The 27,370-nt window shown below is 42.0% G+C and overlaps 2 protein-coding genes across 3 annotated transcripts; one reads left to right on the top strand and one right to left on the bottom strand.

Moving 5' to 3' along the window:
* Window positions 1–9,333: 9,333 nt before the first annotated feature.
* LOC124255317 lies at window positions 9,334–16,200 on the bottom strand. 2 transcript variants are annotated; one of them, XM_046689203.1, is made up of 4 exons: window positions 16,093–16,200; window positions 15,095–15,440; window positions 12,520–12,601; window positions 9,334–10,471 (listed from the first exon to the last, which is right to left on the bottom strand). In XM_046689203.1, the coding sequence occupies exons 2-4, from the start codon at window positions 15,413–15,415 to the stop codon at window positions 10,239–10,241; spliced, it is 636 nt and encodes a 211-aa protein (XP_046545159.1). In that variant the 5' UTR covers window positions 15,416–15,440; window positions 16,093–16,200; the 3' UTR covers window positions 9,334–10,238. The 2 variants fall into 2 exon arrangements, with proteins under 2 accessions (XP_046545159.1, XP_046545160.1); XM_046689204.1 differs by having other exon boundaries at window positions 15,095–15,437; window positions 16,093–16,191.
* A 202-nt stretch (window positions 16,201–16,402) lies between these two features.
* Window positions 16,403–26,094, top strand: LOC124255324 (39S ribosomal protein L4, mitochondrial-like). The gene is made up of 10 exons (XM_046689215.1): window positions 16,403–16,573; window positions 18,704–18,779; window positions 19,288–19,477; window positions 20,119–20,170; window positions 20,602–20,719; window positions 21,190–21,296; window positions 21,934–21,984; window positions 22,784–22,842; window positions 23,515–23,588; window positions 25,133–26,094. The coding sequence occupies exons 1-10, from the start codon at window positions 16,484–16,486 to the stop codon at window positions 25,300–25,302; spliced, it is 987 nt and encodes a 328-aa protein (XP_046545171.1). The 5' UTR covers window positions 16,403–16,483; the 3' UTR covers window positions 25,303–26,094.
* The last annotated feature ends 1,276 nt before the right edge of the window (window positions 26,095–27,370 follow it).

Here is a 27,370-nt window from a genome sequence, read left to right as displayed (position 1 = left end):
AAGCAACATTTGCTGCTTTGGAAGTGTTCTCCATTAATATGTCATCCCAATCACGTTTTGAAAGCTTTACGAAGGCTTTGACCACATTGAATGTTCTTTTATGGTGACGATCCATTAACGTTTGATTCAGGAACGTAGGACAATTTTATTTAATATCAGTAGAAAGTGTTTGCAGGATTGTACCTCAGGACTTCTGTACCCGGGGGCGGTGGGGTAGCAAGGGTTAAATCGTTGGCTCGTCAAAGACCCGGGTGTGTGAAGCCCATTTCTGGTGTTCCCCGCCGTGATTTGCTTGAATATTGCTAAAAAGCGGCATGAAACCAAACTCAGTCAATCAGTCAGTATTATTACTCCGCAGAAAGTAAAAGTTGAAGGCGTTCCTATTTTCTGACAGCGTCTAGTCACCAAATGTAGCACCTATCCAAATATGAAACGGATGAGGTGCTTTCTAGTGAAAGTGTGAATCAGTGGAATGGAACTGGCAGTTTGACCACGTGCAGTCCACATGTTGATTTCACTCCTTAGCGTAATGTAAATCATGTAATCTGCAATGCGTGGGTTGAAGTTTTACGTCGCATCGGCATTGTTTCAGCCATAGTAACGTATCTGCTATGATGGAATGAGAACATCTTGATGCCAAGTTGAATCAACAGATCCGCATGAGTTCTCCGACGTGCTATTGTTAGTGTAACTCTACAATTTTGCATCAAAACTGTGTGACAGGTGAACACACACACACACACACACACACACACACACACACACACACAGAGTTTCAAAAACAACTGCAATAACATTAGCGTGAATAACAAATCTGCATCGGTCAAAGTCAAGGTCCTTGATTAAAGTGCAAACCACCAGGCAACCTGTCAATGGAAAGCACGACATACAGGAGGAGCCGCCGTCATATAGCTGGGAAACAACGGCGTTAAACAACAGACAATGGAAGAGAATTGGACGGACATTTCCTGCATTTTGTTTAGAGTCTGATGACGTTATCTTACGAGACGATGTATGCTATCGAGGTTTAATGTAAGCAATAGGTAATGGTGGACTGGAGCTTGCATGTCGCAGCGTCAAACAACAAACGAAACATATTCCGTAGAATTGGTTGACACGACCACCAAGCTTGTCCAAGCTTGTAGTTCACAATATAATACATTAAATTGCGGAGCGTAGTTCGACATACTAGATATAAAAGGTTCGATATATGCAGCTTGTGTACTTGATACATGCATTACATATCATGTACTAATTAATTCCGTAAACAAACGTAGAACTGACAATATTGCACTACCGCCCTTGATTGCTGTTTCATTGTGGGCGATTTGTTTCTGTCCGTCCCTTCCTGGATAGTATCACCTTTGTGTAACTGATCATTTCCCCTTCCTGAACATCGTCACCTGTATCAAACCAACTGCTTCAGCGTCCCGGATAGCGTCACCTGTATTCAAACAACTGTTTCCATATTCTGGATAGTGTCACCTATGCGTAACCAAATGTTTCTACATCCTGGATAGTGTCACCTGTCTGTAGCCAATTGTTTTCCTGTCCTAGACAGTGTCACCTGTCTGTAGCCAATTGTTTTCCTGTCCTGGACAATGTCACCTGTCTGCAGCCAATTGTTTTCCTGTCCTGGACAGTGTCACCTGTCTGTAGCCAATTGTTTTCCTGGACAGTGTCTCCTGTCTGCAGTCAATTGTTTTCCCATCCTGGACAGTGTCACCTGTCTGCAGCCAATTGTTTTACCGTCCAGGATAGTGTCACCTGTCTGCTGCCAATTGTTTTGCCGTTCTGGACAGTGTCACCTGTCTGTAGACAACTGTTTTCCTATCCTGGACAGTGTCACCTGTCTGTAGCCAATTGTTTTCCTGTCCTGGACAGTGTCACCTGTCTGTAGCCAATTGTTTTCCTGGACAGTGTCGCCTGTCTGCAGCCAATTGTTTTTCCGTCCTGGACAGTGTCACCTGTCTGTAGCCAAATGTTTTCCTGGACAGTGTCACCTGTCTGCAGCCAACTGTTTTCCCGTCCTGGACAGAGTCACCTGTCTGTAGCCAATTGTTTTCCTGGACAGTGTCGCCTGTCTGCAGCCAATTGTTTTCCCGTCCTGGACAGTGTCACCTGTCTGTAGCCAATTGTTTTCTTGTCCTGGACAGTGTCACCTGTCTGTAGACAACTGTTTTCCTATCCTGGACAGCGTCGCCTGTCTGTAGCCAATTGTTATCTGGTCCTGGACAGTGTCACCTGTCCTTAGCCAATTCTTTTCCTGTCCTGGACAGTGTCACCTGTCTGCAGCCAACTGTTTTCCCGTCCTGGACAGTGTCACCTGTCTGTAGCCAATTGTTTTCCTGGACAGTGTCGCCTGTCTGCAGCCAATTGTTTTCCTGTCCTGGACAGTGTCACCTGTCTGCAGTCAATTGTTTTCCCATCCTGGACAGTGTCACCTGTCTGCAGCCAATTGTTTTGCCCTCCAGGATAGTGTCACCTGTCTGCTGCCAATTGTTTTGCCGTTCTGGACAGTGTCACCTGTCTGTAGCCAAATGTTTTCCTGGACAGTGTCGCCTGTCTGCAGCCAATTGTTTTCCTGTCCTGGACAGTGTCACCTGTCTGTAGCCAATTGTTTTCCTGTCCTGGACAATGTCACCTGTCTGCAGCCAATTGTTTTCCTGTCCTGGACAGTGTCGCCTGTCTGAAGCCAATTGTTTTCCTGGACAGTGTCTCCTGTCTGCAGTCAATTGTTTTCCCATCCTGGACAGTGTCACCTGTCTGCAGCCAATTGTTTTACCGTCCAGGATAGTGTCACCTGTCTGCTGCCAATTGTTTTGCCGTTCTGGACAGTGTCACCTGTCTGTAGACAACTGTTTTCCTATCCTGGACAGTGTCACCTGTCTGTAGCCAATTGTTTTCCTGTCCTGGACAGTGTCACCTGTCTGTAGCCAATTGTTTTCCTGGACAGTGTCGCCTGTCTGCAGCCAATTGTTTTTCCGTCCTGGACAGTGTCACCTGTCTGTAGCCAAATGTTTTCCTGGACAGTGTCACCTGTCTGCAGCCAACTGTTTTCCCGTCCTGGACAGTCTCACCTGTCTGTAGCCAATTGTTTTCCTGGACAGTGTCGCCTGTCTGCAGCCAATTGTTTTCCCGTCCTGGACAGTGTCACCTGTCTGTAGCCAATTGTTTTCTTGTCCTGGACAGTGTCACCTGTCTGTAGACAACTGTTTTCCTATCCTGGACAGCGTCGCCTGTCTGTAGCCAATTGTTATCTGGTCCTGGACAGTGTCACCTGTCTTTAGCCAATTGTTTTCCTGTCCTGGACAGTGTCACCTGTCTGCAGCCAACTGTTTTCCCATCCTGGACAGTGTCACCTGTCTGTAGCCAATTGTTTTCCTGGACAGTGTCGCCTGTCTGCAGCCAATTGTTTTCCTGTCCTGGACAGTGTCACCTGTCTGCAGTCAATTGTTTTCCCATCCTGGACAGTGTCACCTGTCTGCAGCCAATTGTTTTGCCCTCCAGGATAGTGTCACCTGTCTGCTGCCAATTGTTTTGCCGTTCTGGACAGTGTCACCTGTCTGTAGCCAAATGTTTTCCTGGACAGTGTCGCCTGTCTGCAGCCAATTGTTTTCCTGTCCTGGACAGTGTCACCTGTCTGTAGCCAATTGTTTTCCTGTCCTGGACAGTGTCACCTGTCTGCAGCCAATTGTTTTCCTGTCCTGGACAGTGTCACCTGTCTGTAGCCAATTGTTTTCCTGGACAGTGTCTCCTGTCTGCAGTCAATTGTTTTCCCATCATGGACAGTGTCACCTGTCTGCAGCCAATTGTTTTACCGTCCAGGATAGTGTCACCTGTCTGCTGCCAATTGTTTTGCCGTTCTGGACAGTGTCACCTGTCTGTAGACAACTGTTTTCCTATCCTGGACAGTATCACCTGTCTGTAGCCAACTGTTTTCCTGTCCTGGACAGTGTCACCTGTCTGTAGCCAACTGTTTTCCCGTCCTGGACAGTGTCCGTGTCTGTAGCCAATTGTTTTCCTGGACAGTGTCACCCGTCTGCAGCCAATTGTTTTCCCGTCCTGTACAGTGTCACCTGTCTGTAGCCAATTGTTTTCCTGGACAGTGTCAACTGTCTGCAGCCAATTGTTTTCCTGTCCTGGACAGTGTCACCTGTCTGCAGTCAATTGTTTTCCTGTCCTGGACAATGTCACGTGTCTGCAGCCAATTGGTTTTCCATCCTGGACAGTGTCACCTGTCTGCAGCCAATTGTTTTGCCGTTCTGGACAGTGTCACCTGTCTGTAACCAATTGTTTTCCTGGACAGTGTCGCCTGTCTGCAGCCAATTGTTTTGCCGTTCTGGACAGTGTCACCTGTCTGTAGCCCATTGTTTTCCTGGACAGTGTCACCTGTCTGCAGCCAATTGTTTTCCTGTCCTGGACAGTGTCCCCTGTCTGCAGTCAATTGTTTTCTTGTCCTGGACAATGTCACCTGTCTGCAGCCAATTGTTTTTCCATCCTGGACAGTGTCACCTGTCTGCAGCCGATTGTTTTCTTGTCCTGGACAGTGTCGCCTGTCTGCAGCCAATTGTTTTCCCGTCCTGGACAGTGTCACCTGTCTGCAGCCAATTGTTTTCCCGTCCTGGACAATGTCACCTGTCTGCAGTCAATTGTTTTCCTGTCCAGGACAATGTCACCTGTCTGCAGCCAATTGTTTTCCCATCCTGGACAGTGTCACCTGTCTGTAGCCAATTGTTTTTCCATCCTGGACAGTGTCACCTGTCTGCAGCCAATTGTTTTCCTGTCCTGGACAGTGTCACATGTCTGTAGCCAACTGTTTTCCCGTCCTGGACAGTGTCACCTGTCTGTAGCCAATTGTTTTCCTGGACAGTGTCGCCTGTCTGCAGCCAATTGTTTTCCCGTCCTGTACAGTGTCACATGTCTGTAGCCAATTGTTTTTCTGGACAGTGTTGTCTGTCTGTAGCCAATTGTTTTCCTGTCCTGGACAGTGTCACCTGTCTGCAGCCAATTGTTTTTCCATCCTGGACAGTGTCACCTGTCTGCAGCCAATTGTTTTCCTGTCCTAGACAGTGTCACCTGTCTGCGGTCAATTGTTTTCCCATCCTGGACAGTGTCACCTGTCTGCAGCCAATTGTTTTACCGTCCAGGATAGTGTCACCTGTCTGCTGCCAATTGTTTTGCCGTTCTGGACAGTGTCACCTGTCTGTAGACAACTGTTTTCCTATCCTGGACAGTATCACCTGTCTGTAGCCAACTGTTTTCCTGTCCTGGACAGTGTCACCTGTCTATAGCCAACTGTTTTCCCGTCCTGGACAGTGTCCGTGTCTGTAGCCAATTGTTTTCCTGGACAGTGTCACCCGTCTGCAGCCAATTGTTTTCCCGTCCTGTACAGTGTCACCTGTCTGTAGCCAATTGTTTTCCTGGACAGTGTCGCCTGTCTGTAGCCAATTGTTTTCCTGTCCTGGACAGTGTCACCTGTCTGCAGTCAATTGTTTTCCTGTCCTGGACAATGTCACGTGTCTGCAGCCAATTGGTTTTCCATCCTGGACAGTGTCACCTGTCTGCAGCCAATTGTTTTGCCGTTCTGGACAGTGTCACCTGTCTGTAACCAATTGTTTTCCTGGACAGTGTCGCCTGTCTGCAGCCAATTGTTTTGCCGTTCTGGACAGTGTCACCTGTCTGTAGCCCATTGTTTTCCTGGACAGTGTCACCTGTCTGCAGCCAATTGTTTTCCTGTCCTGGACAGTGTCCCCTGTCTGCAGTCAATTGTTTTCTTGTCCTGGACAATGTCACCTGTCTGCAGCCAATTGTTTTTCCATCCTGGACAGTGTCACCTGTCTGCAGCCGATTGTTTTCTTGTCCTGGACAGTGTCGCCTGTCTGCAGCCAATTGTTTTCCCGTCCTGGACAGTGTCACCTGTCTGCAGCCAATTGTTTTCCCGTCCTGGACAGTGTCACCTGTCTGCAGTCAATTGTTTTCCTGTCCTGGACAATGTCACCTGTCTGCAGCCAATTGTTTTCCCATCCTGGACAGTGTCACCTGTCTGTAGCCAATTGTTTTTCCATCCTGGACAGTGTCACCTGTCTGCAGCCAATTGTTTTCCTGTCCTGGACAGTGTCACATGTCTGTAGCCAACTGTTTTCCCGTCCTGGACAGTGTCACCTGTCTGTAGCCAATTGTTTTCCTGGACAGTGTCGCCTGTCTGCAGCCAATTGTTTTCCTGTCCTGTACAGTGTCACATGTCTGTAGCCAATTGTTTTTCTGGACAGTGTTGTCTGTCTGTAGCCAATTGTTTTCCTGTCCTGGACAGTGTCACCTGTCTGCAGCCAATTGTTTTTCCATCCTGGACAGTGTCACCTGTCTGCAGCCAATTGTTTTCCTGTCCTAGACAGTGTCACCTGTCTGCGGTCAATTGTTTTCCCATCCTGGACAGTGTCACCTGTCTGCAGCCAATTGTTTTGCCGTCCAGGATAGTGTCACCTGTCTGCTGCCAATTGTTTTGCCGTTCTGGACAGTGTCACCTGTCTGTAGCCAACTGTTTTCCCGTCCTGGACAGTGTCACCTGTCTGTAGCCAATTGTTTTCCTGGACAGTGTCACCTGTCTGCAGCCAATTGTTTTCCCGTCCTGTACAGTGTCACCTGTCTGTAGCCAATTGTTTTCCTGGACAGTGTCGCCTGTCTGCAGCCAATTGTTTTCCTGTCCTGGACAGTGTCACCTGTCTGCAGTCAATTGTTTTCCTGTCCTGGACAATGTCACGTGTCTGCAGCCAATTGTTTTCCCATCCTGGACAGTGTCGCCTGTCTGCAGCCAATTGTTTTGCCGTTCTGGACAGTGTCACCTGTCTGTAGCCAATTGTTTTCCCATCCTGGACAGTGTCGCCTGTCTGCAGCCAATTGTTTTCCCGTCCTGGACAGTGTCACCTGTCTGTAGCCAATTGTTTTCCTGGACAGTGTCACCTGTCTGCAGCCAATTGTTTTCCTGTCCTGGACAGTGTCACCTGTCTGCAGCCAATTGTTTTCCCATCCTGGACAGTGTCACCTGTCTGCAGCCAATTGTTTTCCTTCCTGGACAATGTCACCTGTCTGCAGCCAATTGTTTTCCCATCCTGGACAGTGTCACCTGTCTGCAGCCAATTGTTTTCCCGTCCTGGACAGTGTCACCTGTCTGCAGCCAATTGTTTTCCTGTCCTGGACAGTGTCACCTGTCTGCAGCCAATTGTTTTCCCATCCTGGACAGTGTCACCTGTCTGCAGCCAATTGTTTTCCTGTCCTGGACAGTGTCACCTGTCTGCAGCCAATTGTTTTCCCATCCTGGACAGTGTCGCCTGTCTGCAGCCAATTGTTTTCCCGTCCTGGACAGTGTCACCTGTCTGTAGCCAAATGTTTTCCTGGACAGTGTCGCCTGTCTGCAGCCAATTGTTTTCCTGTCCTGGACAGTGTCACCTGTCTGCAGCCAATTGTTTTCCTGTCCTGGACAATGTCACCTGTCTGCAGCCAATTGTTTTCCTGTCCTGGACAGTGTCACCTGTCTGCAGCCAATTGTTTTCCTGTCCTGGACAGTGTCATCTGTCTGCAGCCAATTGTTTTCCCGTTCTGGATAGTGTCACCTGTCTGCGCCTCCCCCCTTTATCCTAAAAGTTTATTAAATGACCATTGAATCTCTTGTAAAAACGGGGTGAAGATGCGCACACTCTCCCCTTCTCAAAAAGCTGTATCCGCCCCTGTCCTGCGTCTGCTGTGTAGAAGTGCAGAGATTTCGATACTGACTATTAGGGATAGATATAATTTTGGAAATAGGTTAGTTTTATAACGGTAAACACAGTAATGCTCAGTATTGATGTCTCGGACCAACCATTTCTTTTGCAGTTGACTCTGCATAGATGACTGCTACTGACTGACCTACACGTGAATATGAGTAGGATGTCATACAATCAATATCCTCAAGCAAGTTCAGGTAACTGTTGTATGCGTGGAGCAGTTCTCCACAGACTACCATTGCCATAACGTAGTATATTTCGCTATTGTTTCCACATGATACGGCTTGTTATTCTCAGGAGCTTTTTGTTATGCTGGATACATGGAAGAACTCCACGGTTCCACCAGGCATCTCGGAAGATTGATCTATCAATGCCTGAAGGGGAGATGGATTCTTGGTCTATATTTTGATGAAACATGGACTATTGTTCGATGTCTTCAGGATGATGAACTCGGGTCAATGTCTTGAGGCAATAGGAAGATGGAATCAAGGTAAATGTCTGGAGGGAGGATGTTTTTCTGGGACAGTGTCTGGTGGGAAAATGGGCTAAGGGGTGATTTCTGGACGGCAAATGACTCTTTATCAGTTCAATTCTCTTGGATAATGTCTTGGTCAGGATGAAAGGTTGACTTTTTTCTGTGTCTGGAGAAAAGAGTGGCCCTTGGTCATTGTCTGAGTGAGTTTAGTTTTACACCACACTCAGCAATATTACAGCTATATGGCTGTGGTCTGTGAATAAACTAATCTGAACCAGACAATCCAGTGATCAACAGCATGAACATCGATCTACGCAACTGGGATCCAGGATTTGGGAGAAAAACGTGTGTGTGTGTGCGTGCGTGCGTGCCTGCCTGCCTGCCTGCTAGTGCGGGGAATTGGTTAAAATCTCATAATTGATGATTGGTTCATTACAACCGATCAATCATCGAAAATAATCGGTTAGCATCATTTATGAAATTTTACTGATTATGTTTGTTCATGCACAAAAAGAATAAAGATAAAAGCATGTAGTTCTTTGGGGTATTGCAAATTGCACAAAATGCATTTGCAAATTTCACATCTTTAAAGGATGACTAGTATATTAGGAACATTAATTTCTTGGAGTCTTTAAGATAAATTCAATCATGATGTGGACCAACCTTGTAGTGCTCATAAAATGTAACAGACAAAACCAACCTTATGAAAAATATTGTTAACGCAAACAAGTGTTCCAACAGAATTGGTTGTGTTCGATTATGAGAAAACATGATAGATTCCTTGGTCGTTTAGTCACTGCGACCAATCTTCGATTATTTCAATTAATCGTACCACCACTACTGCCTGTGTACATGTGCACACATAAGTCATGAATACAAAGGGTTAGGGGTAAATTGTTCTCGGGGTAGAGAAAGGGGGTGGGAACCTCAATGTCTGGATGGAGGATTCGTGTCAGCATTTGGATGGAAAGGACTATTTGCTTAATGGTTAATAGTTGAAAAATTACTGAATCACACTTGAACTATTCACTCACTCAGTGCAAGACTCCAACAAACAACACAAATCATAATTCAGTAATTAATGACATAAATCAGAAGAACGTTTTGCATTGTTTTTATTTCATAATACAATGATAGAATATTTACAAATGTACACACTGAATCCCTCCCGTATGACAATCCACAAATCTACATACTCAATTCAGACATAAATGGCCCTCTAAACATAATATCACAGACTTAAGAACAGCTTTGTCCTCTTTAAATTAAAAACACCTAAAATATGGTTCCTTTGTGGTAGTGCCTTTCCCCAAACTTAAGTGAATGGTGAACTACATGCAAGTTTCAGAGCCACAGGTAGATCTTCTGTGACAAATTCTTTTCTTCCCATGAAGCCACTTCACAAAGTTTCATTACAGAGGTGTTAAATATGAAACAATAAGAAAGAAACTGAAAACAATGGAAGGTTAAAGATGAGAACTGACTTGATGATTGAAAAGGACAAATGTCTCCAAATACATCAATACCGTTTCAACATAAATGTTGTTATGTACATCATATTTGTAAAATATTGTTGAAAGGGAGCCCATCTCCTGGCCAAGTGTCAGACTGACTTTGCTGCCTTCCCCTGGTAGTGTCTGAGGGGCTCTGCCCTACCTCACATAGATGTACTGCAAGAATACAAACACCCATTCTTTGTACGCCACTACAGGTTGTTTGATGGTGCCAGAGGCGTTACAATATTTTTTCATTTTCTGCCTCAGCTAATGTATTTGTTTCTCTAAAAAAAATATAAAATGTGTGGTGGGATATTCAAATACCCAATATTGCCATTCTAAATTTAACATTCATCATCTTATTTCGAGAAAGTGGTTACAGAGTGAGTGAATGAGTTGAAAGTGACTGGCCTTTTGCTGAATAGGATTTGGACAAACTTTACCATGAACAGTTTCTTTCAGATTCACGCACATTATCCCTTCATTTAACAAGACTTTGGCTTGTTCTCAGCCAATTTCCTTCTCTGCTTCACTGAGGCTGCTTTCAGAGCTCTGTGATGACATCTCACTGCTGGAAGCAAGAGATGCTGAGAAGATGTTGTCTCGTGGGCCACCTGTTGACAGGCGAGACAGGAGCTGCTCTTTCCATTTGTCCTCGGATACATTTTTGGCCCAGTCAGGTATGCTACATCCAGGAAGTTCAAATCCCTTCATTGCATTCTTAACAGCAGCTGCTTGACCTGCAAGAGGAACAGTACAATGACCAACATATTCATGACACTGATACAAATACATGTATCATGCTTGAACAAAAACTGTAGCCCAATAAATTGTATTTCTTAAGCAGGTGAGATGCACTGTTTGTTTTCATTTGTTTGTTGTTTAATACCACACTTAGCATTAATCAAGCTATATGGGGTGTAGGGCTGGGACGGGTAGGAAAAAGTGGAATCGAGTACCCGCATGTACTTACCCGAATCGGAATCGAGTACCCGGAAATGTAAGGAACACAACGCTTCTGTCAACTTTCTGAATATTCAATCACGAGTTGACAGAGATTATTATAGAAAACTCAAAAGGATGGCAATAAGACATTAAAACAGATCTTAGGCTGTTTAATTTACGTCTGTTAAACCAATCTAAAGAGTAACACCATTACCTACATTCATCGTTAAAACACAGGACTTTTCGTACCCGCTGTTACTGTTACTTTCACTACTCACTGCTCATGCGCAGATAAATTACAGTCGATAATAATAACCTTCATATCATTAATCCGACAACACCAATGATGTAAATGAGAGTCATTACAGAGTTCCCTCCCTTCCTGGGTACTTGATTCCAAGAAATAGGACTCGATTCCGGCTGTACCCAACCCAGATTCGAGTACCCGTCCCAGCCCTAATGGGGTGTGTAACACATGTTATATTTCGGATTACACTTTCTCAGTGAAGTGCAGATTATGGTATTCATTTGCGATGAGTTCCATCCGGGATTCAAACCCACACCCTCAGTTTCAGGCACCTAATCACCAGCACAATTAAATGGAGTGTGTCCATAAATGACCAATGGAGTAATGATTGGACAACACTTCTTGCCACTGGGGTACGATGACATGCTATTGAGCACATCACAGAGCCTGACGTCCTGATTCATTGGGTTGCCTCTTAGCACTAGCACATGATCCTGGGGACCCATTCAAAACTGGAATCCCTAAAGGATGTACTGCATTGTGAACAGTTGGGCCTTGACTGTGCTTGATCCCCAGTTCACATTCAAGAAATTTTGCAGAAGGAATCAAATTGTAGGCGAGAATATTGTTTCCTTTACTTGTGACGTTCTTATCAAAATCAAGAAGACTGACTGACTGAGTTTGGTTTTACACCGCTTTTAGCAATATTCCAGCAACATCACGGCAGGGGACAGCAGAAATGGGCTTCACACATTGTGCCCATGTGGGGATTCGAACCCGGGTCTTCGGCGTGACGAGTCAACGCTTTAACCATTAGGCTACCCCACCGCACCAAAAATCAAGAAGAAGAAAGTGGAGTACCTTTGTGGTTACTTGTCACAACTAAGACCTGAGTCAGATATCCCACATGAGTATGATGTGTTAAATAGGGGTGCAACGATTCACCCAGACCTCAATTCGCTTCAATTATCGATATTGCAAATAATCATTTTCGATTCAATTCTTCATACAAGTAAAAACATCACATTTCATTTAACTCCCAGAGTTTCTTAAACAAAACATATCCCACTGAACACCTTTTCCAAGATTTGACTAGGAAATCAGGAATGAAAATGATGTAACCTTTTTTAAACAAATGTTGAATCGAAATATTGATAATGGTTATCGAAAATTGAAACTAAGGAGTCAGATTCAATTTTCGATGAATCGAATTGAATCGGTGCAGCCCTAGTGTTAAACATATATCCAGTGGTATGGTTCTGGAAAAGAAATACATTGATGTCTTTTAGAGGCATTTAGAAGTTGTTATACATGTCCAAGATATTTTATGGATTTAAGCTTCTTTATTCTTTCATACACAATGTTTCAGGATCATTACAGATCCCTTCATCAGGTGAAGTGACAGTTGACACTATGATGTCGACACTATGACGTCATAACTCCGTGTCAACGTCATGGTGTCAACTGTCACTTCACCTGATAAAATATCTTGGTCAAGAAATACATCATTCTGACAAACTTCAGACTGAAATCAATGTTCAGTCAATCCTGCATGCCTAAGGGACACTACACTGAAATTAAATAAACACAACTAGCCTGAATCCATTCCATCAGCACTGGTGTGTCGTGGCTGGTTCCACAACATCTCTCTCTTGTCTGGTCGTGGAAGATCAGGTACCTGAAAAAGCAGTGTTGACCTTCATCATAAGCAAAGACTTGTTTACACTTTTTGGTGTGAGTTTTATGTCCTAATAAACAGGTCATTCTTCTCATAAAATAACTTATTCAGTATTTTAACTCTTAATCTGCATATGTAATTCTTGGGTGTACACTTTATCACATTTATACTATCCAGTACAACAAGTAAAAGGGAACATAAAAGACCTCTCAAACTGATATCTTGTCAATTCTGCATGGTTTTGATTTTTTTCAAATAATGCTCATGTAGTGTCCACAAAATATCCGAGTCCCGTGCTGGGATTTGACCCACAGACCTCCTGAAGCGAAGTTGGACCACATGACCAAAGAGGATAACCTTGTTAGCAAGCTAACAAGGTAAGGATGTCACCTGTAGGATTACTCCACACCCTGCTAAACTCACTCTGAATCATCCAGATTCATTCCATAAGGGACCGTTCATAATTTATGGCTAGGGGGGGTGATGATGATTTTTATGGAGAAGCATGTACAATGTGAATGACACCCCCTAAATTTTATGTACAAAATAAGTGACCCCCCTGCATGCCATGTACAAAATCAATGACCCCCCTCCACTTCCCATAATTTCTAGGGCTACGCAATATAACCAATCGGTTCAGACGTGAATACGATACGTATTGCGATATGCTGATCGAAAACCGGTATTTTGACATGCATTCGGAAACTTTGTAACCCTCGGAACTGGCAACTATGGTAATGGTGGTGGGAATGAGCGTGGTTAAAATTACATTAAACCGAGAAAAGCAAGATTTATGGATGTCAATTTCTGTATTGTGAATAAAGTTGACATACATAAATCTTGCTTTTCTTATGCATTCCACTTTTACATGCCCTTCAAAGATTTACATTTAACTGGATTGTTAAGTTCGGTTTGAAGTTGTGTTCTTAATTTTTGTTCAAGTGTTTTGCAATGTTTTGATTCAGATTGTTTTAAATATTTATTCATTAATGACCAATGATGCCTGATATGTCCTGACCAGGTCAAGTTGCTGTCTAAAATCTCAGGGCTTTTTTGAGAGTAGAGAAAGTAGTTCAAACTATAGTCTGGCATGAAATGCATGTGGACCCGTTTTTTTGTAAATATCTCTTCATCCAATGACCCAATCGATCTCAAACTGTGCAAGTGGATGTTTTGTCAGACAACCTAATCACATTGTAAATCGCTGATTTTATGCATTTGTATTAAAGAATCTGTCTATGTAACTGTCAACAAAATAAACAGCAGAACGCAGACTGCTTGCAGAGGGAGGAAGCCAATGACCTGTAACAGCGGCAGTGTTGGGTCATAAAGGTCAACGTTCATCAATGTAGGTCAGCTATGCACGTGAAAGGTATGAAGAGGTGTTCATTTCTAGCAAATAGCCGGCGAATGACATCTCTGATGACCCTGATGTCAAAAGAATCTAACTTTGGATGCCTACCTTTTGTACAAGGTTTTGTTTATTGGTTGTTGGTTTATTTTTCAAAATTTTTAGCACGATGTTCTTTTTCATGCCAAGAGCAAAAGTTGTACGTTTCATGTAATCCGACACCTTATAAATCGGTTTGCTACGTTTGCTCTCTTTTTAAAAAAAATTCAACACATTTCTAATTAAACGTTTAGCATCAACTGAATAAGCTATCATGATGACAGCTAGAAGTAATCAATGTGAATGATCCAAATGGTCTATCACTGTGCAGTGCACAGGTAACTATCATGAACTGCACGTGCATTTACCTTATGACCCAACACTGCCACTGTTACAGGTCATTGGCTCCCTCCCTCTGCAAGCAGTCTGCGGTCTGTTGTTTATTTTGTTGACAGTTACATAGACAGATTCTTTAATACAAATGCATAAAATCGGTGATTTACAATGTGATTAGGTTGTCTGACAAAACATCCACTTGCACAGTTTGAGATCGATTGGGTCATTGGATGAAGAGATATTTACAAAAAACGGGTCCACATGCATTTCATGCCAAACTATAGTAACCATTCTGTTGATGTTAAATTATTCTTTTCCTTGTTCCATTTGTGCCAAATATTATTATGTTCTTATTTTGTCATGATTAAAAGTTTTATTACAGCTTAATCAAGTGTAGTGATTTTGTTGTGTTTTTGCTTTATAAATAAAGCGTTAACTCCATTATAAGTAGTTTATTGTTAAAAAAACAACTTCTTGCAAAATATTGCAATACATATCGCAATATATGCTTTTGCATCGCAATATATCGCAATATGAAAATTCTCTGCAATACCCACCCCTAATAATTTCTGAGCATAATTTTAACATATTCTTATGTACAAAATTGCTCTCCACCCCCTAGTATGTGTGTACAAAATTGCTGAACTCCCTTAGCTCCCCAGAACAAAATGGGTGACCCCCCCTTAAAATCACCATCACCCTCCCTCAGCCATAAATTATGCACTGTCCGTAAACAAATATACTCCTGATAATCTAAATTGAGTTACCTGCAAATATGATGGAAGGTCTCCATCAGGAAAGTTTGGATAGAGTCCACTTGGTACTATTCCAGAAGCCATGGCAACATTCTGACCACCAGTTTCCTCTCCTTCTGACATTCCGGAGTCATCGTCAGAATCTTCATCAAAGTTGTTTCCATTCATGTCCTCTGGTCCCTGAGACAGAGGCTGGTATCCCTGGGGGACAGTGTCCTCATCCTCGTCCTCACTGTTCTCTATGACAGCTGGTATCACCAAGTTTGGAGTATCCATGTCCTCAATGTCCTCAAAATCTTGCTTATCTGGGTCCTCATCTGGCACTGGTGACATCTTACACAAAGATCCCCAGGACCTACTGGATAATAATTCATTGGTTGAGTGGATGATTTTGGTGAGTGATTGAGGCTTAATACCACTTTCAACAGTATTTCATGAATATTACGAATGTGATCATGGTGTTCGCAAACCTGGAAACTGATGCTGGACAAATTTTGGATTCAAACATGATCACATTTCTTCCATGCCAGAGGAACGTGATTCTACATTCATTATATCATTTGAGGAGGAACATTCACGTCCTTAAAACATTCATTTATTGTGTCATAGATATTATGAAAGCCTGGGGTTTCATGCTGATTAAAGGTTAAAAAGCATTAAAATTATCAGTCCCAAAAAGTCAACATGGATAGAACACCTGTGAATTCGAAAACACTTAATTTCTCATCCATTTAGCTCACCAGCCAACACACAAAACTGAAGTTTCGTTATCAAACAACATTCACATTAATGCACCCCTACAAATGAAACTACAGGGTACTGTGAGGTAATTAGGGCCCCCTAATCAGTGTTAGTACTGTTACCTACGACGACATGCATATTAAGCATCATAAACTATCGTAACAGGGTATAAATATTCAGTTTTAGACAATGTCCATTTCTTGTAAAGAGCATTTAACATCATAATGACGTGTAAGAGATATTATCAATGAGTACATCATTAAACTTACTGTATCTATATATTTCCGATGTATTTCAAGAGGATTCAGTAAACAGAAATCAGGAAATATCCTCTTCTGTCACTTCTGTCGACCTTAGTACTGGTTTTATGTAAATTTCAACCCAGTGTAATAGAAATGTATTGATTTCATGTGCTTCCATTTACATGCGTCAAAATAATGGAAAAGATTATAGTACACCTTTAATCAATGTTTTCTTTTGAAACATCTCTCAGTATTCTCAAATTGAAATATACGTAAATCATATTCCATATTTGATAATATTTAGCATTTGCAGTTTTGAAAACTAAGGGCAGGCTACTCTTGCAGTTTCCTGTTTCAACCATGCGACCTCTGGATCAAGTTTACTGAAATCGACATTTCATAATTCATCACACACAAAATGGAGATGTACACAACTCAAATGGCGTGCCTCACAAGAGTGATGTCGTCATTGCTAATCCGACAAACAGTTGCAAGGAACAAGGTCAAAGTGAGTTTCTCAGTAAAAGTGAAAGGCCTCGCCTATTTTGTTTAAAAGTTATGAACCTTCAAATAGAACTTTAGACAAGAACTATAACTGGTTAATGCAAACGAGTATTTAGCAAACTGATATTGCACATTTAGTGCAGTCATTGCTTACAATCTGTCTGCCATTTCTTCATTAAAACACTGTAACCTAAGTCAGCACCTTTTCAACATACAAATCTTAAACTGCAACACCAAACTCATCCAAAAACTGGGCGTTTGGGGTAGCCTGGTGGTTGAAACACGGGTTGATTCCCCACATGGACACAATGTGTGAAGCCCATTTCTGGTGTCCCCCGCCGTGATATTGCTGGAATATTGCGAAAAGCGGCGTAAAACCATACTCACTCACTCATCCAAAACCTTGTGATTTCTCATATGGAAGTGCATATGAATTCTTGGGGTGCAGGCTAAAACGTCACCACAGCAAAACGGCACCAGGCGAAAACGGCACCATTTGGACATATAAATCTTAATTATTGGGAAAATCCCATAGCCGATAATCGGCTTGTAGAATGTTTCAATAGTCAAAACATCTACTGTGCCGGCAGTGATTGGAAAAGCCTGCCAATTTAGCGTGAAAACATCACAACCTTTGATGTTTTAAGTACATTCTCTCAACTCAAATCGCCCAAACTCAGTGTCAAAATGAAACTGCATTTAAAAGCGCCAAGAATGTCAGCGTCATGCTGTGTTTTATATATGTTGATTCTAATGTTATAATTAAACAAACTATAACATAAAGTCAACATCATACTGTGTTTTGTATATGTTGCCGTTTTAGCTCAGAAATCAGTAGCCGTTTTCATAATCACGGTGCCATTTTCGCCAAACGATTTTGGTGCCGTTCTGCTGTGGTGCCGTTTTTAGCTATATCCCAAATTCTTGCACTTTATTGTTTTAATCATCCTCTTGGCAGATGGCAATCCAATAAAAAACATCTCTTGTTCATTATTTAATTAAATAAGTAGACCAGAGATTATAACGGCACCATTTGGACATAACGGAACCTCGACTTGGCGAAAACGGCTACAAATCTTATGGCTAAAACGGTACCAAATAAATCTTAATTATTGGAAAATCCATCGCCGATAATCGGCTTGTAGAATGTTTCAATAGTCAAAACATCTACTGTGCCGGCAGTGATTGGAAAAGCCTGCCAATTTAGCGTGAAAACATCACAACCTTTGATGTTTTAAGTACATTTCCTCAACTCAAATCGCCCAAACTCAGTGTCAAAATGAAACTGCATTTAAAACGCAAGAATGTACACATTACATATCATTCATCACAATGTCTCTCCACTGTGTTGTATGCGATAAAACGTGTGAACATGTGTTATGTGTTATGTTGACGGTGCTTTTGTTGTCTTGTTATTTTAATGCAATGGGTGAGTGAGTTATGATTTTACGCCGCTTTTAGCAATATTCCAGCTACATCACGTGTTATAATCTTGCTAATGTTGAAATAAAAACCATAAGTCAACGTCATACTGTGTTTTATATATGTTGATTCTAATGTTATAATTAAACAAACTATAACATAAAAGTCAACATCATACTGTGTTTTGTATATGTTGCCGTTTTAGCTCAGAAATCAGTAGCCGTTTTCGCCAATACGGTGCCATTTTCGCCAAACGATTTTGGTGCCGTTCTGCTGTGGTGCCGTTTTAGCTATATCCCAAATTCTTGCACTTTATTGTTTTAATCATCCTCTTGGCAGATGGCAATCCAATAAAAACATCTCTTGTTCATTATTTAATTAAATAAGTAGACCAGAGATTATACAAAATATGATTTTTTAACTTTAGATGATGGTGAAAACTTGTACTGTTAACTGGGATAGTTGAAAAGAAATTTCTATTTTGACTGTTCTGATTTACACCATCATGGCATTCACTTTCTCATTGGTTTACAAACTTGAAGTTAGTTCTAAAATAGTTTCATGGTTATATATCATGTCGATTCTTAATTTAATATTGCTTTCGAGATGAGAATATTAAGACAGCAAGACATCGAAAGACTATACATGCAACAACTGAGAATGCATATTAGTGAATAACACATGATCAAGGTCAGGATGGTTGTATTTCCAGAAATGTTGTCTTCGATCGTTTTCAACAACATCACACAAACTACAGGAGCTGACAGAGCAACCAGAAGGCTCTCAAGGTATGTTTTGACTGCTGATTTTTAAAGGATATATGCTATTTTCAAGGATATATGACCTTTGTCACTGATGATTTAGGCTGGTCTTGCTTAAACTGTATATAAAAGATAAGTATCTAATAGTGTCTATTAATAACATGATCATTTCAGCTTGCTCATGGATGATACATGGTTCATCCAGTAGTGAAATGATCATGTAACCACACCATGTTCTCATGTTTCTGCAACTGAATTAAAAGCATGAAATTCAGGATGATTGTGAGTTAGCTCTCGCCCTCTACCATGTGACTGCCAGTCAGTTTATCAAATTTTAAAGGTTTGCCCCGTTGTCCGGTACAGTCTTTGTAGTGTTTAATTTATTATGTTGATGCATTTTATTTTATCACATTTAGTATTCTGATTAGTAAGTGATGCAAGTTGATTTGCATCCCCACTGACATATCATTTTAACATCCATTCATTGTCATGTTTTCACACTATACATCACTTGGTAAATAGCTATATTTTCCAGTTCCAGAGGTTCAGCCCATCCAACCCCCAAGTGTCCGTCGTCCACTGCCTGTCATGACAACCCGCAAAGTGGACTACCTCCACCCAAACATGAAATCACACCAGGCTTGGCTAGAGACCCTGGATACTGTAGAAGATGAGAAGCTGGGTGTCATTGATCTTCATCCAGAAATATTTGCAACAAATCCAAGGTAGCTGTTTTTTTCAATTCTTAACCTGGAGTATTATGAGAATTGATAGTTTAGAAAGTTTATATAATCTGATAGTTATCAGATTATATAAACCTTCAATTAGAGGTGCACCGCCTCCGTGGTGTAGTGGTCAGAGTGTCCGCCAGGAGAGCGGAAGGTTGCGGGTTCGATCCCCAACCGCGTCATGCCAAATGATGTTAAAATATGGTACTTGTTGGTCCCTGCCTGGCGCTCAGCATTAATGGGTACAACAAGGACTGGTCGACTCGGAGTCAGTATAATGTGTCTGAGTGGGGTATTCATGCTTCACTGCGGCATGGTTTCTCAGTGGGCTAGCTCTATAAAACCAGCTTACTGGCCTAGTACAAGCAGCCGCACATACACATACACACGCACACATGCACGTCGTCATATGAGCGAAATATTCTCAAGCACTATGTTAAACCCAATTTCACCTCACCTCAGTTAGAGGTTCATTATAACCTGATGTCCCAAGCTGTGGAACAGTGGTCTTCCTGCTCCTAGCCATTGCAGTGTGTGAACTATCATCACAGTATATTTTCTACCCCTTTCTATGTGCTAACATGTTCGACACAATTCCTGCTCATTCTCTTCCTGATTCAGCTCTGCTTTGTTTTCAGGTTAGACATGCTTCACAAGAACATCCACTGGCAGACAACATACAAGAGGATTGTGAGTATAATACTGAAGTCCAGTCCTCTGTAGTGTAGAGTGTTCATGCATAATAACTCTTATTGCTGATTACTGGTTGACACATGCAATGTTCTGGCTTCGGTCAGTGTAAGCAACAGGGATGGTATCGCTCATGGGAAATAGCCCATTCTTAAACATGTTAAACTTTTATTGATGAGTCAGATAGGCCCATACACATGACAACACTGCACAGACAGGAACATTACTTACTGGCAACAGAACATGCTCTGAAGTCGGGTATTTCTACCGAAGTTTGAAAATCAACACTTTTAGTTCAGTTTTATTTCTACAGTCTGTGCCCCAAACTTTTGAGTGTGCTACAGTAGAAGTACTGTAAATTACTATGTCTCGACATTTTTCAGTGTTAATATATGGGCTTTTTTCCCTAGTTGTATGCTTGTTGTTACTAGTCACATGCCAAGACCAAGACCCGTGCGGAGGTGCAGGGGGGCGGCAAGCGTCCGTGGCCACAGAAGGGCCTAGGGAGAGCCAGACATAGCAGCATCAGATCACCACTGTGGGTCGGAGGTGAGTAGACCAATGGGGATGCTGGAGTAAAACACTTCCTCTTACAGTTGTAGACACCTTTGGTCATAGACCTGTGGGTTATGTGAAGTTACTGGTCTTTTCACTTATACTAGTAATAGACTAGCCGAGCAACTAGAACGTTGGTAGGTGGTGACAGGTGAGGCCCGTGTACTCTGCCAGCTTTCACCATTGTCCAGCCTCTTGTTACATCATCCATTACATTCTCTCTCAGTCTCAGACTCTCGCCTTCAGGGTAGGCCAGTCTCTCAGGAAATGTAATGTGCCTATTTGTATGTGATGAGAGAATAGCTGATAAGTGAACTGTAACTTATTATCGTGTCACCTGTTCAAAGCTGCATCTGTACTTATATACTGGCTCATCTGGCTTAACAGTAAAAGGGAAGTAACTCCTCCTGCCTAAAAACCTTACACCTCAGTTGAGATGTCAACCAACTTGTTAATGTTTGCAGGTGGAAGAGCCATGGGACCTCGGGGTCCTAAGAGTTATTTCTATATGTTACCTACAGCTGTGAGAGTGCAGGGGCTCAGGGTAGCGCTGTCTGTCAAGTATGCACAGGTGAGTGGAGACGTGTCGTCCAGGTATGGATTTTGTCAGGTATGGACAGGTGAGTGGAGACGTGTCGTCCAGGTATGGATATTGTCAGGTATGGATGGACAGGTGAGTGGAGACGTGTCGTCCAGGTATGGATATTGTCAGGTATGGACAGGTGAGTGGAGACGTGTCGTCCAGGTATGGATATTGTCGGGTATGGACAGGTGAGTGGAGACGTGTCGTCCAGGTATGGATATTGTCAGGTATGGACAGGTGAGTGGAAACATGTCGTCCAGGTATGGATATTGTCAGGTATGGACAGGTGAGCTGTATGTAAAATATGACCAACTGAGTGGAAAAATGTGAAGTAAGCACAGGTGAGTGGGTACATATTGTCAAATACACACAGTCGAATCGGTAAATGTGACCTAAGCACAGATGAATGGAAATGTATTGTCAATTGTAGACAGGTTAACTTTGTGGAATGTTGTTAAACACATCAACAATTTATAACAATTTATATGTCATCAGAGTTATTGTATTAAGTATGTATATCATCAATATCATATTGATGGGAAAGAAGCTGATAAACATGATTTTAAGAATAAAAAGATATCAGAAATTTATCGAAATGACTATAAATATTTTGTTTCTTTTCCAGAATGACTTACATATAGTTGATTCCCTAGACATCCCCACTGATGATCCATCTGTGAGTATCTTGGTGTAATAGTTACAAAAATGTTATATGAACATTTCTTGATTAAAGTAAGGTGTCATCTACATATTCAGCATAATGTTTGTGTCGAAGGTAATTTTGGACACAGTTTATGTTAAAGTGAATGTATCAGTACAGTAAATTAAAGCATGATGAACACATATCTGATTCTGATTGAAGGGGAAAATGTCTTGGTATTTAGTTATAAACCCTCATCATTTACACTTTCATCCTTTACATATCAATGGTCCCCAAAAGCATCATACCAAAAGACGTTAAAATATGGTACTTGTTGGTCCCTGCCTGGCGCTCGGCATTAATGGGTACAACAAGGACTGGTCGGCTCGGAGTCAGTATAATGTGTCTGAGTGGGGTATTCATGCTTCACTGCGGCATGGTATCTCAGTGGGCTAGCACTATAGAACCAGCTTCAGTCTGAGCTAGTACAAGCAGCCGCACATACACACACACACGCATGCACGTCGTCATATGAGCGAAATATTCTAAAGCACGACGTTAACCCAATTTCACCTCACCTCACCTCACATATCAATGTTTAGTCTCTTGTACAAGGAAAGGATTTGAACTCCAATATTTTTAAGCAAAAGTATTTGAATTTAAGGGGATTGTAGAGCACATTCCCATGGTATGTGATGCAAGGGACCCTTGAATCTGCAGGTGTTAACATCAGGGTAAGGAGAAGGACCCTGGACTCTCACACTTAATGTAGGACACTACACAGGCACCTCAAAGTGTATTGTATCCTGTTTGATTGTGGTTTCTCTGTCTGCAGTATATAGAGGACCTGGTTGAAAACCGGTTTTGGGGATACTCTGCTCTCTTCGTGGATGAGTAAGTTGCCAAACCTCTTTATATTTCACAACAGGATTTATCTAGAAATGTACACCATGTGCCCATGGTGGGAAAATTTAAAAAACAAACATGTTTTTTACAAAATAGAAAATTTGAATGTTGGTAGTATTTTCTAAAATTCAGAGGTATTATAAAGTTACATTCAGTGCAGTATAAAATGTATTGCAGCCTCTCCCTTTCTTTTCATCCTTTTTTGCAGTGAAAAAAATGTCACATAAGATTTGTTGCCAATTCGGGACGGAATGTCTGGTTTAAGTGTTATATGTGAAGAGAAATCAATATATATTGTTGCCAATTATCAGATTATGCTTGTTACCAAATCAAATGAAAGAATGTACTTGTTGGTTTCCTAGAAGTTCATTTTTCGCACACTCACAAACTGTATGTAATATTTTAGACTTAATCCAGTAATCATTTGTCACCATGTTAAAACATGAGTGCGGAACAACTAAGATTGTTATTGGGGGTTCTGTGACTTGTCTGCTTGTGTGTCATTGTACCCCAGTGGAATGGAATATGGTTGCTGGCGACATTAAACAACAAACAAAAATATGATGGAAGTTTGTTGTTCAATGACAGAGACGTCAAGCTATGTCATGAAGTGTTGATTAACTCCAATACCTGATTCATGTCAATGGCGTGTGTTTCCAGCACGGACTACATGCCCCGGAATATAGCTGTTGCTCTGAGCAAGACTCCGCAGTTCAACGTGATGCCTGTGTATGGTGAGTTGCCTGTGTATGGTGAGTTGCATGTCAGTTTTGCTGTACAGAGATTTACAGCAGCTAACGTGTTTAAATGTCAAAACTAAAGCCATAATAAATTCATTATTAGGTTTTCATCCCCACTAACTACATGATTTTGTTGTCCTCAGGTAGCTATGGACAAAGGCTACATTGCATTACTCTCTTGGTTGTTGTGGTTATTATAAGGGTAATGCTATTTTTCAGGGCATTATCGTTTTCAGAAGCCTGAGGTCTTTCATTAACTGCCCGACGAAGAAGGCCGAGGGCTTCTGCAAATGACAATGCCCTGAAAAATCGCGTTACCGTTATTATAGCTAAAATGGGTAGAATTTCTAATAACATAAGAATAAAAACAACGGCATCGGTTTTGAAGCATTTATTGCTAACAACAAACGATGGAGGTCACTGACACACCTTTTACAACTATGGAAACGTCATAGAACAAAACAGGTGACGTCACTATTGAGAGTAACGACATTCTACCTTGACCTTTGCCCATACTACCAGCCGCCATTTTTTTCAGTGCTCAACAACGTTAGAATTCCTGTCGATGTTTTCATGGCTGTATGTTTAAATTTATGGTACAATTGCTGAGGTTAGCACCAGCAAGAAAGTGCATAAAGGCACAGGTACATGTGACGAATGAGAGTCAGAAATTTTGTCAATAATGAACCCAAGTTCAAACGAGCCGTAGGTTATTAATAATGGCCCGTCGTCAAGCATTTTGCGGGCATTATCAAGTTACAGTGACCTGCTCATTTCTGATAACGTGCGGGCGTTTTAATGATAATTCTATCCATTTTGGCTATAATGCTTGATCAAATATATTATTATATGACCATCTGCATACCAAATACCTGCTCCATATCAAATTTCAAACTGACATGACCAGAAATAGTCAGAAATAGATGTTTCATGGACAAAAATGACATGTTCAAAATTGGATGGGAATTCTGTGAGTGGTAGTGACACTGAAGCTGGGATCACACTCACAATGTTTCAGCTCCTCAGGTCTTGTAGTGTCAAAGGAGACATAGAAAATCTAAATGACAGCACCTCTTTAACTTTTAGTCAGGTGAGCTAAGTTGTGAGGCAGTACGTATTTCATTTTTGATACACTATTCAAACAATCTTTCCACAGCCCCTGTGTACAATAACCCAATGTAACTATCTCTGGACCTGATTCACATAAATAACATGCAAGTTTTAGGACATTTTGATGGTGACCTTGGACCTGCATATACCCCTGCTACAGTAAGCTCTGAGACAACAAGGCTTATCAATCTGAAAGTTTGTGTGGACAGTCTTAGCAATTGTTGTTAATATTTGCTCATAGAGTTCTAATCAAATTAAAGCTTTACAACCTTTAGTTTTGCATATTTCAGTCAAATTTTAGCATGTTCAGAACCTTGTGGCTCTATTGTTGCCCTGAGCGGATGAAGCTGTTTCAAAAACAGGGATGAATGTGAACAGTATGTTTATCTGTCCAGGGCTGAACGTGTACAGTATGTTTATCTGTCCAGGGCTGAACGTGTACAGTATGCTGAAGCACGAGACGCTGGTCCTGACTCTGGCAGCGGTGGAGAAGCTGGAGGAGAAACTGCTGTATCAGATGTACAAGACAGAGATGGACACCAAGTTCCAAACCCATCGAGGCGCCAAGCCCTTTAAGCTGCCCCACAGCAAGCGATGAAACTGTGTTCTGGAGGGCAGTGTTGAGGAGGAGAGCTGTATCACAAGGACGCTGATATGCAGTGTATCAAAACTCCACTTTAGTATGATAAATGTCCCAGGCCATTTATTACTACAAGTTCATTTGAAAGTGAGGTCAACATGTAGGTGAGTCTGATCACCCACCATATAGCTGGAATATTGCTTAAGTGGCGCATTAAGCAACAAAACAAACAATCTGATCACAGAACAGATTTTCTCTCACTTGGTATAATTTGATTGGACATCTGTGTTTAGTAATGTGTAATTTGAATTGGGTTCTTTTGTAGTGACTGGGTCAAGGGTGTTTATGATAATAAAATGGAGATGTGATACTCTGGATAATCATGGTTACCCAAAATGGGACTTGCTAGCCAAGGAATGAAACAAGCACAGTGAGTGCACTGTATAGATCACCCACATAGATGGTATAGATCAACGGCAAGAATGGCATAGATCACCTACATGAACAGCATATTATATCAACCACAAGAACGTCAAAGATCACCCACATGAGGCATCAGCTCAACATGAATGATGACTGAAACATAGTTGTGTTAGTGACCCAGCCTTTGTGTGATCTGTGGAATATACTGAATTTCCTCTAATAAGCGCCCAGTCGCTTATTTTTTCAAAGGACTTCCAGACCCTGCGCTGATTAGAGGCCAGGCGCTTATTGGAGACCCAGCGCTTACTGGGTATACTGTAATTAATTGTTAGTGAGTGTTACGTCAAAGTTAGGGACCATTCCTTAATAAATCTATTTTTGAATGAAGGGAGAATACTTCTGTAAAGAATGTTCCCAGGACTTATTAGAGGCCCAGCGTTTATTTCTTAAACCACTGCTTTACCACCAGTGCTTCTTGGAGGCCCCAGTGCTTATGAGAGGAAATACGGTACTGAAATGAGGAGGTTCTCCAAGATTGTAATCCCTGTTGGTCTGATGAGCTTCTATAAGTCTGTGAGGGTGTGAGTAAACAACTGGATGGTTCACAAACTGATGGTAGAACTTGGTGGGTCAAAACCTCTATACTAACATATGCTTTCATTAATCCTACCTCTAAGATTGCTTTGTGAACCGTGGCCCTAGAATACACATCTGATGAGGCCATGTTTGGGATAGTTCCTTAGTCATCCGACATTAGTTTGTTCAAGGCGACTTTAGTTCAGCATGTTGCCATCATTTTAATGCAGTACGGTCCATGTTTAGTGCTATCAACTGATCTTGCTGTTCAGAACAATTTGATCTACTGAAACAAGCTGTGAAAGGTCATCTGTGGGAGATATTATCTGTTGATATGGTGCAGTTAATCTGTCCGACTTGAGTTTGATACAGATGTGAAATGTCAGATGTACGTGTGATAGTCAAATAAAGTATTCTGTTTCCTGTGTTTGGTGCCTCATCCTAGAGTCTAAAGTACAGGGGCGTTAGGGTAGCCTAGTGGTTAAAGCGTTCGATTGTCACGCCGAAGATCCAGGTTTGATTCCCTACATGGGTACAATTTGTGTGAAGCCCATTTCTGGTGTAACCCACTGTGTTAGTGCTGGAATATTGCTAACAGCTGCCTAAAACTAAAACTCACTCATTCACTGAAAGTGCACCTGTGCAAGAACCTGTAGTGATTCCTGGTTACAATTGGTTCCTATGGGACGACGTTATGAAGCTATTAGTCACGTTCAGTGTCTTGCTTGTATTAAAGTGGATGCTCACAATATCAGTCACTGGTTTGCCCTTTCCTGACTCCATCCGTGAAGATCCGGGTTAGAATTGGCCTTCAGTATCCCATGCTTGTCTTAAGACGGGATCGACCCGTGAAGATCCGGGTTAGAATTGGCCTTCAGTAACTCATGCTTGTCTTAAGATCGGGATCGACCCGTGAAGATCCGGGCTAGAATTGGCCTTCAGTATCCCATGTTTGTCTTAAGACGGGATCGACCCGTGAAGATCCGGGTTAGAATTGGCCTTCAGTAACTCATGCTTGTCTTAAGACGGGATCGACCCGTGAAGATCCGGGTTAGAATTGGCCTTCAGTAACTCATGCTTGACACAT

This window comes from Haliotis rubra, unplaced genomic scaffold, assembly GCF_003918875.1.
Source record: "Haliotis rubra isolate DU_JTF1 unplaced genomic scaffold, ASM391887v1 Scf6, whole genome shotgun sequence".
In the NCBI taxonomy this organism is placed as follows: Eukaryota; Metazoa; Mollusca; class Gastropoda; order Lepetellida; family Haliotidae; genus Haliotis; species Haliotis rubra.
Note: the sequence above shows the minus strand (reverse complement) of the source record. Positions and strands in the feature narration are given on the sequence as shown.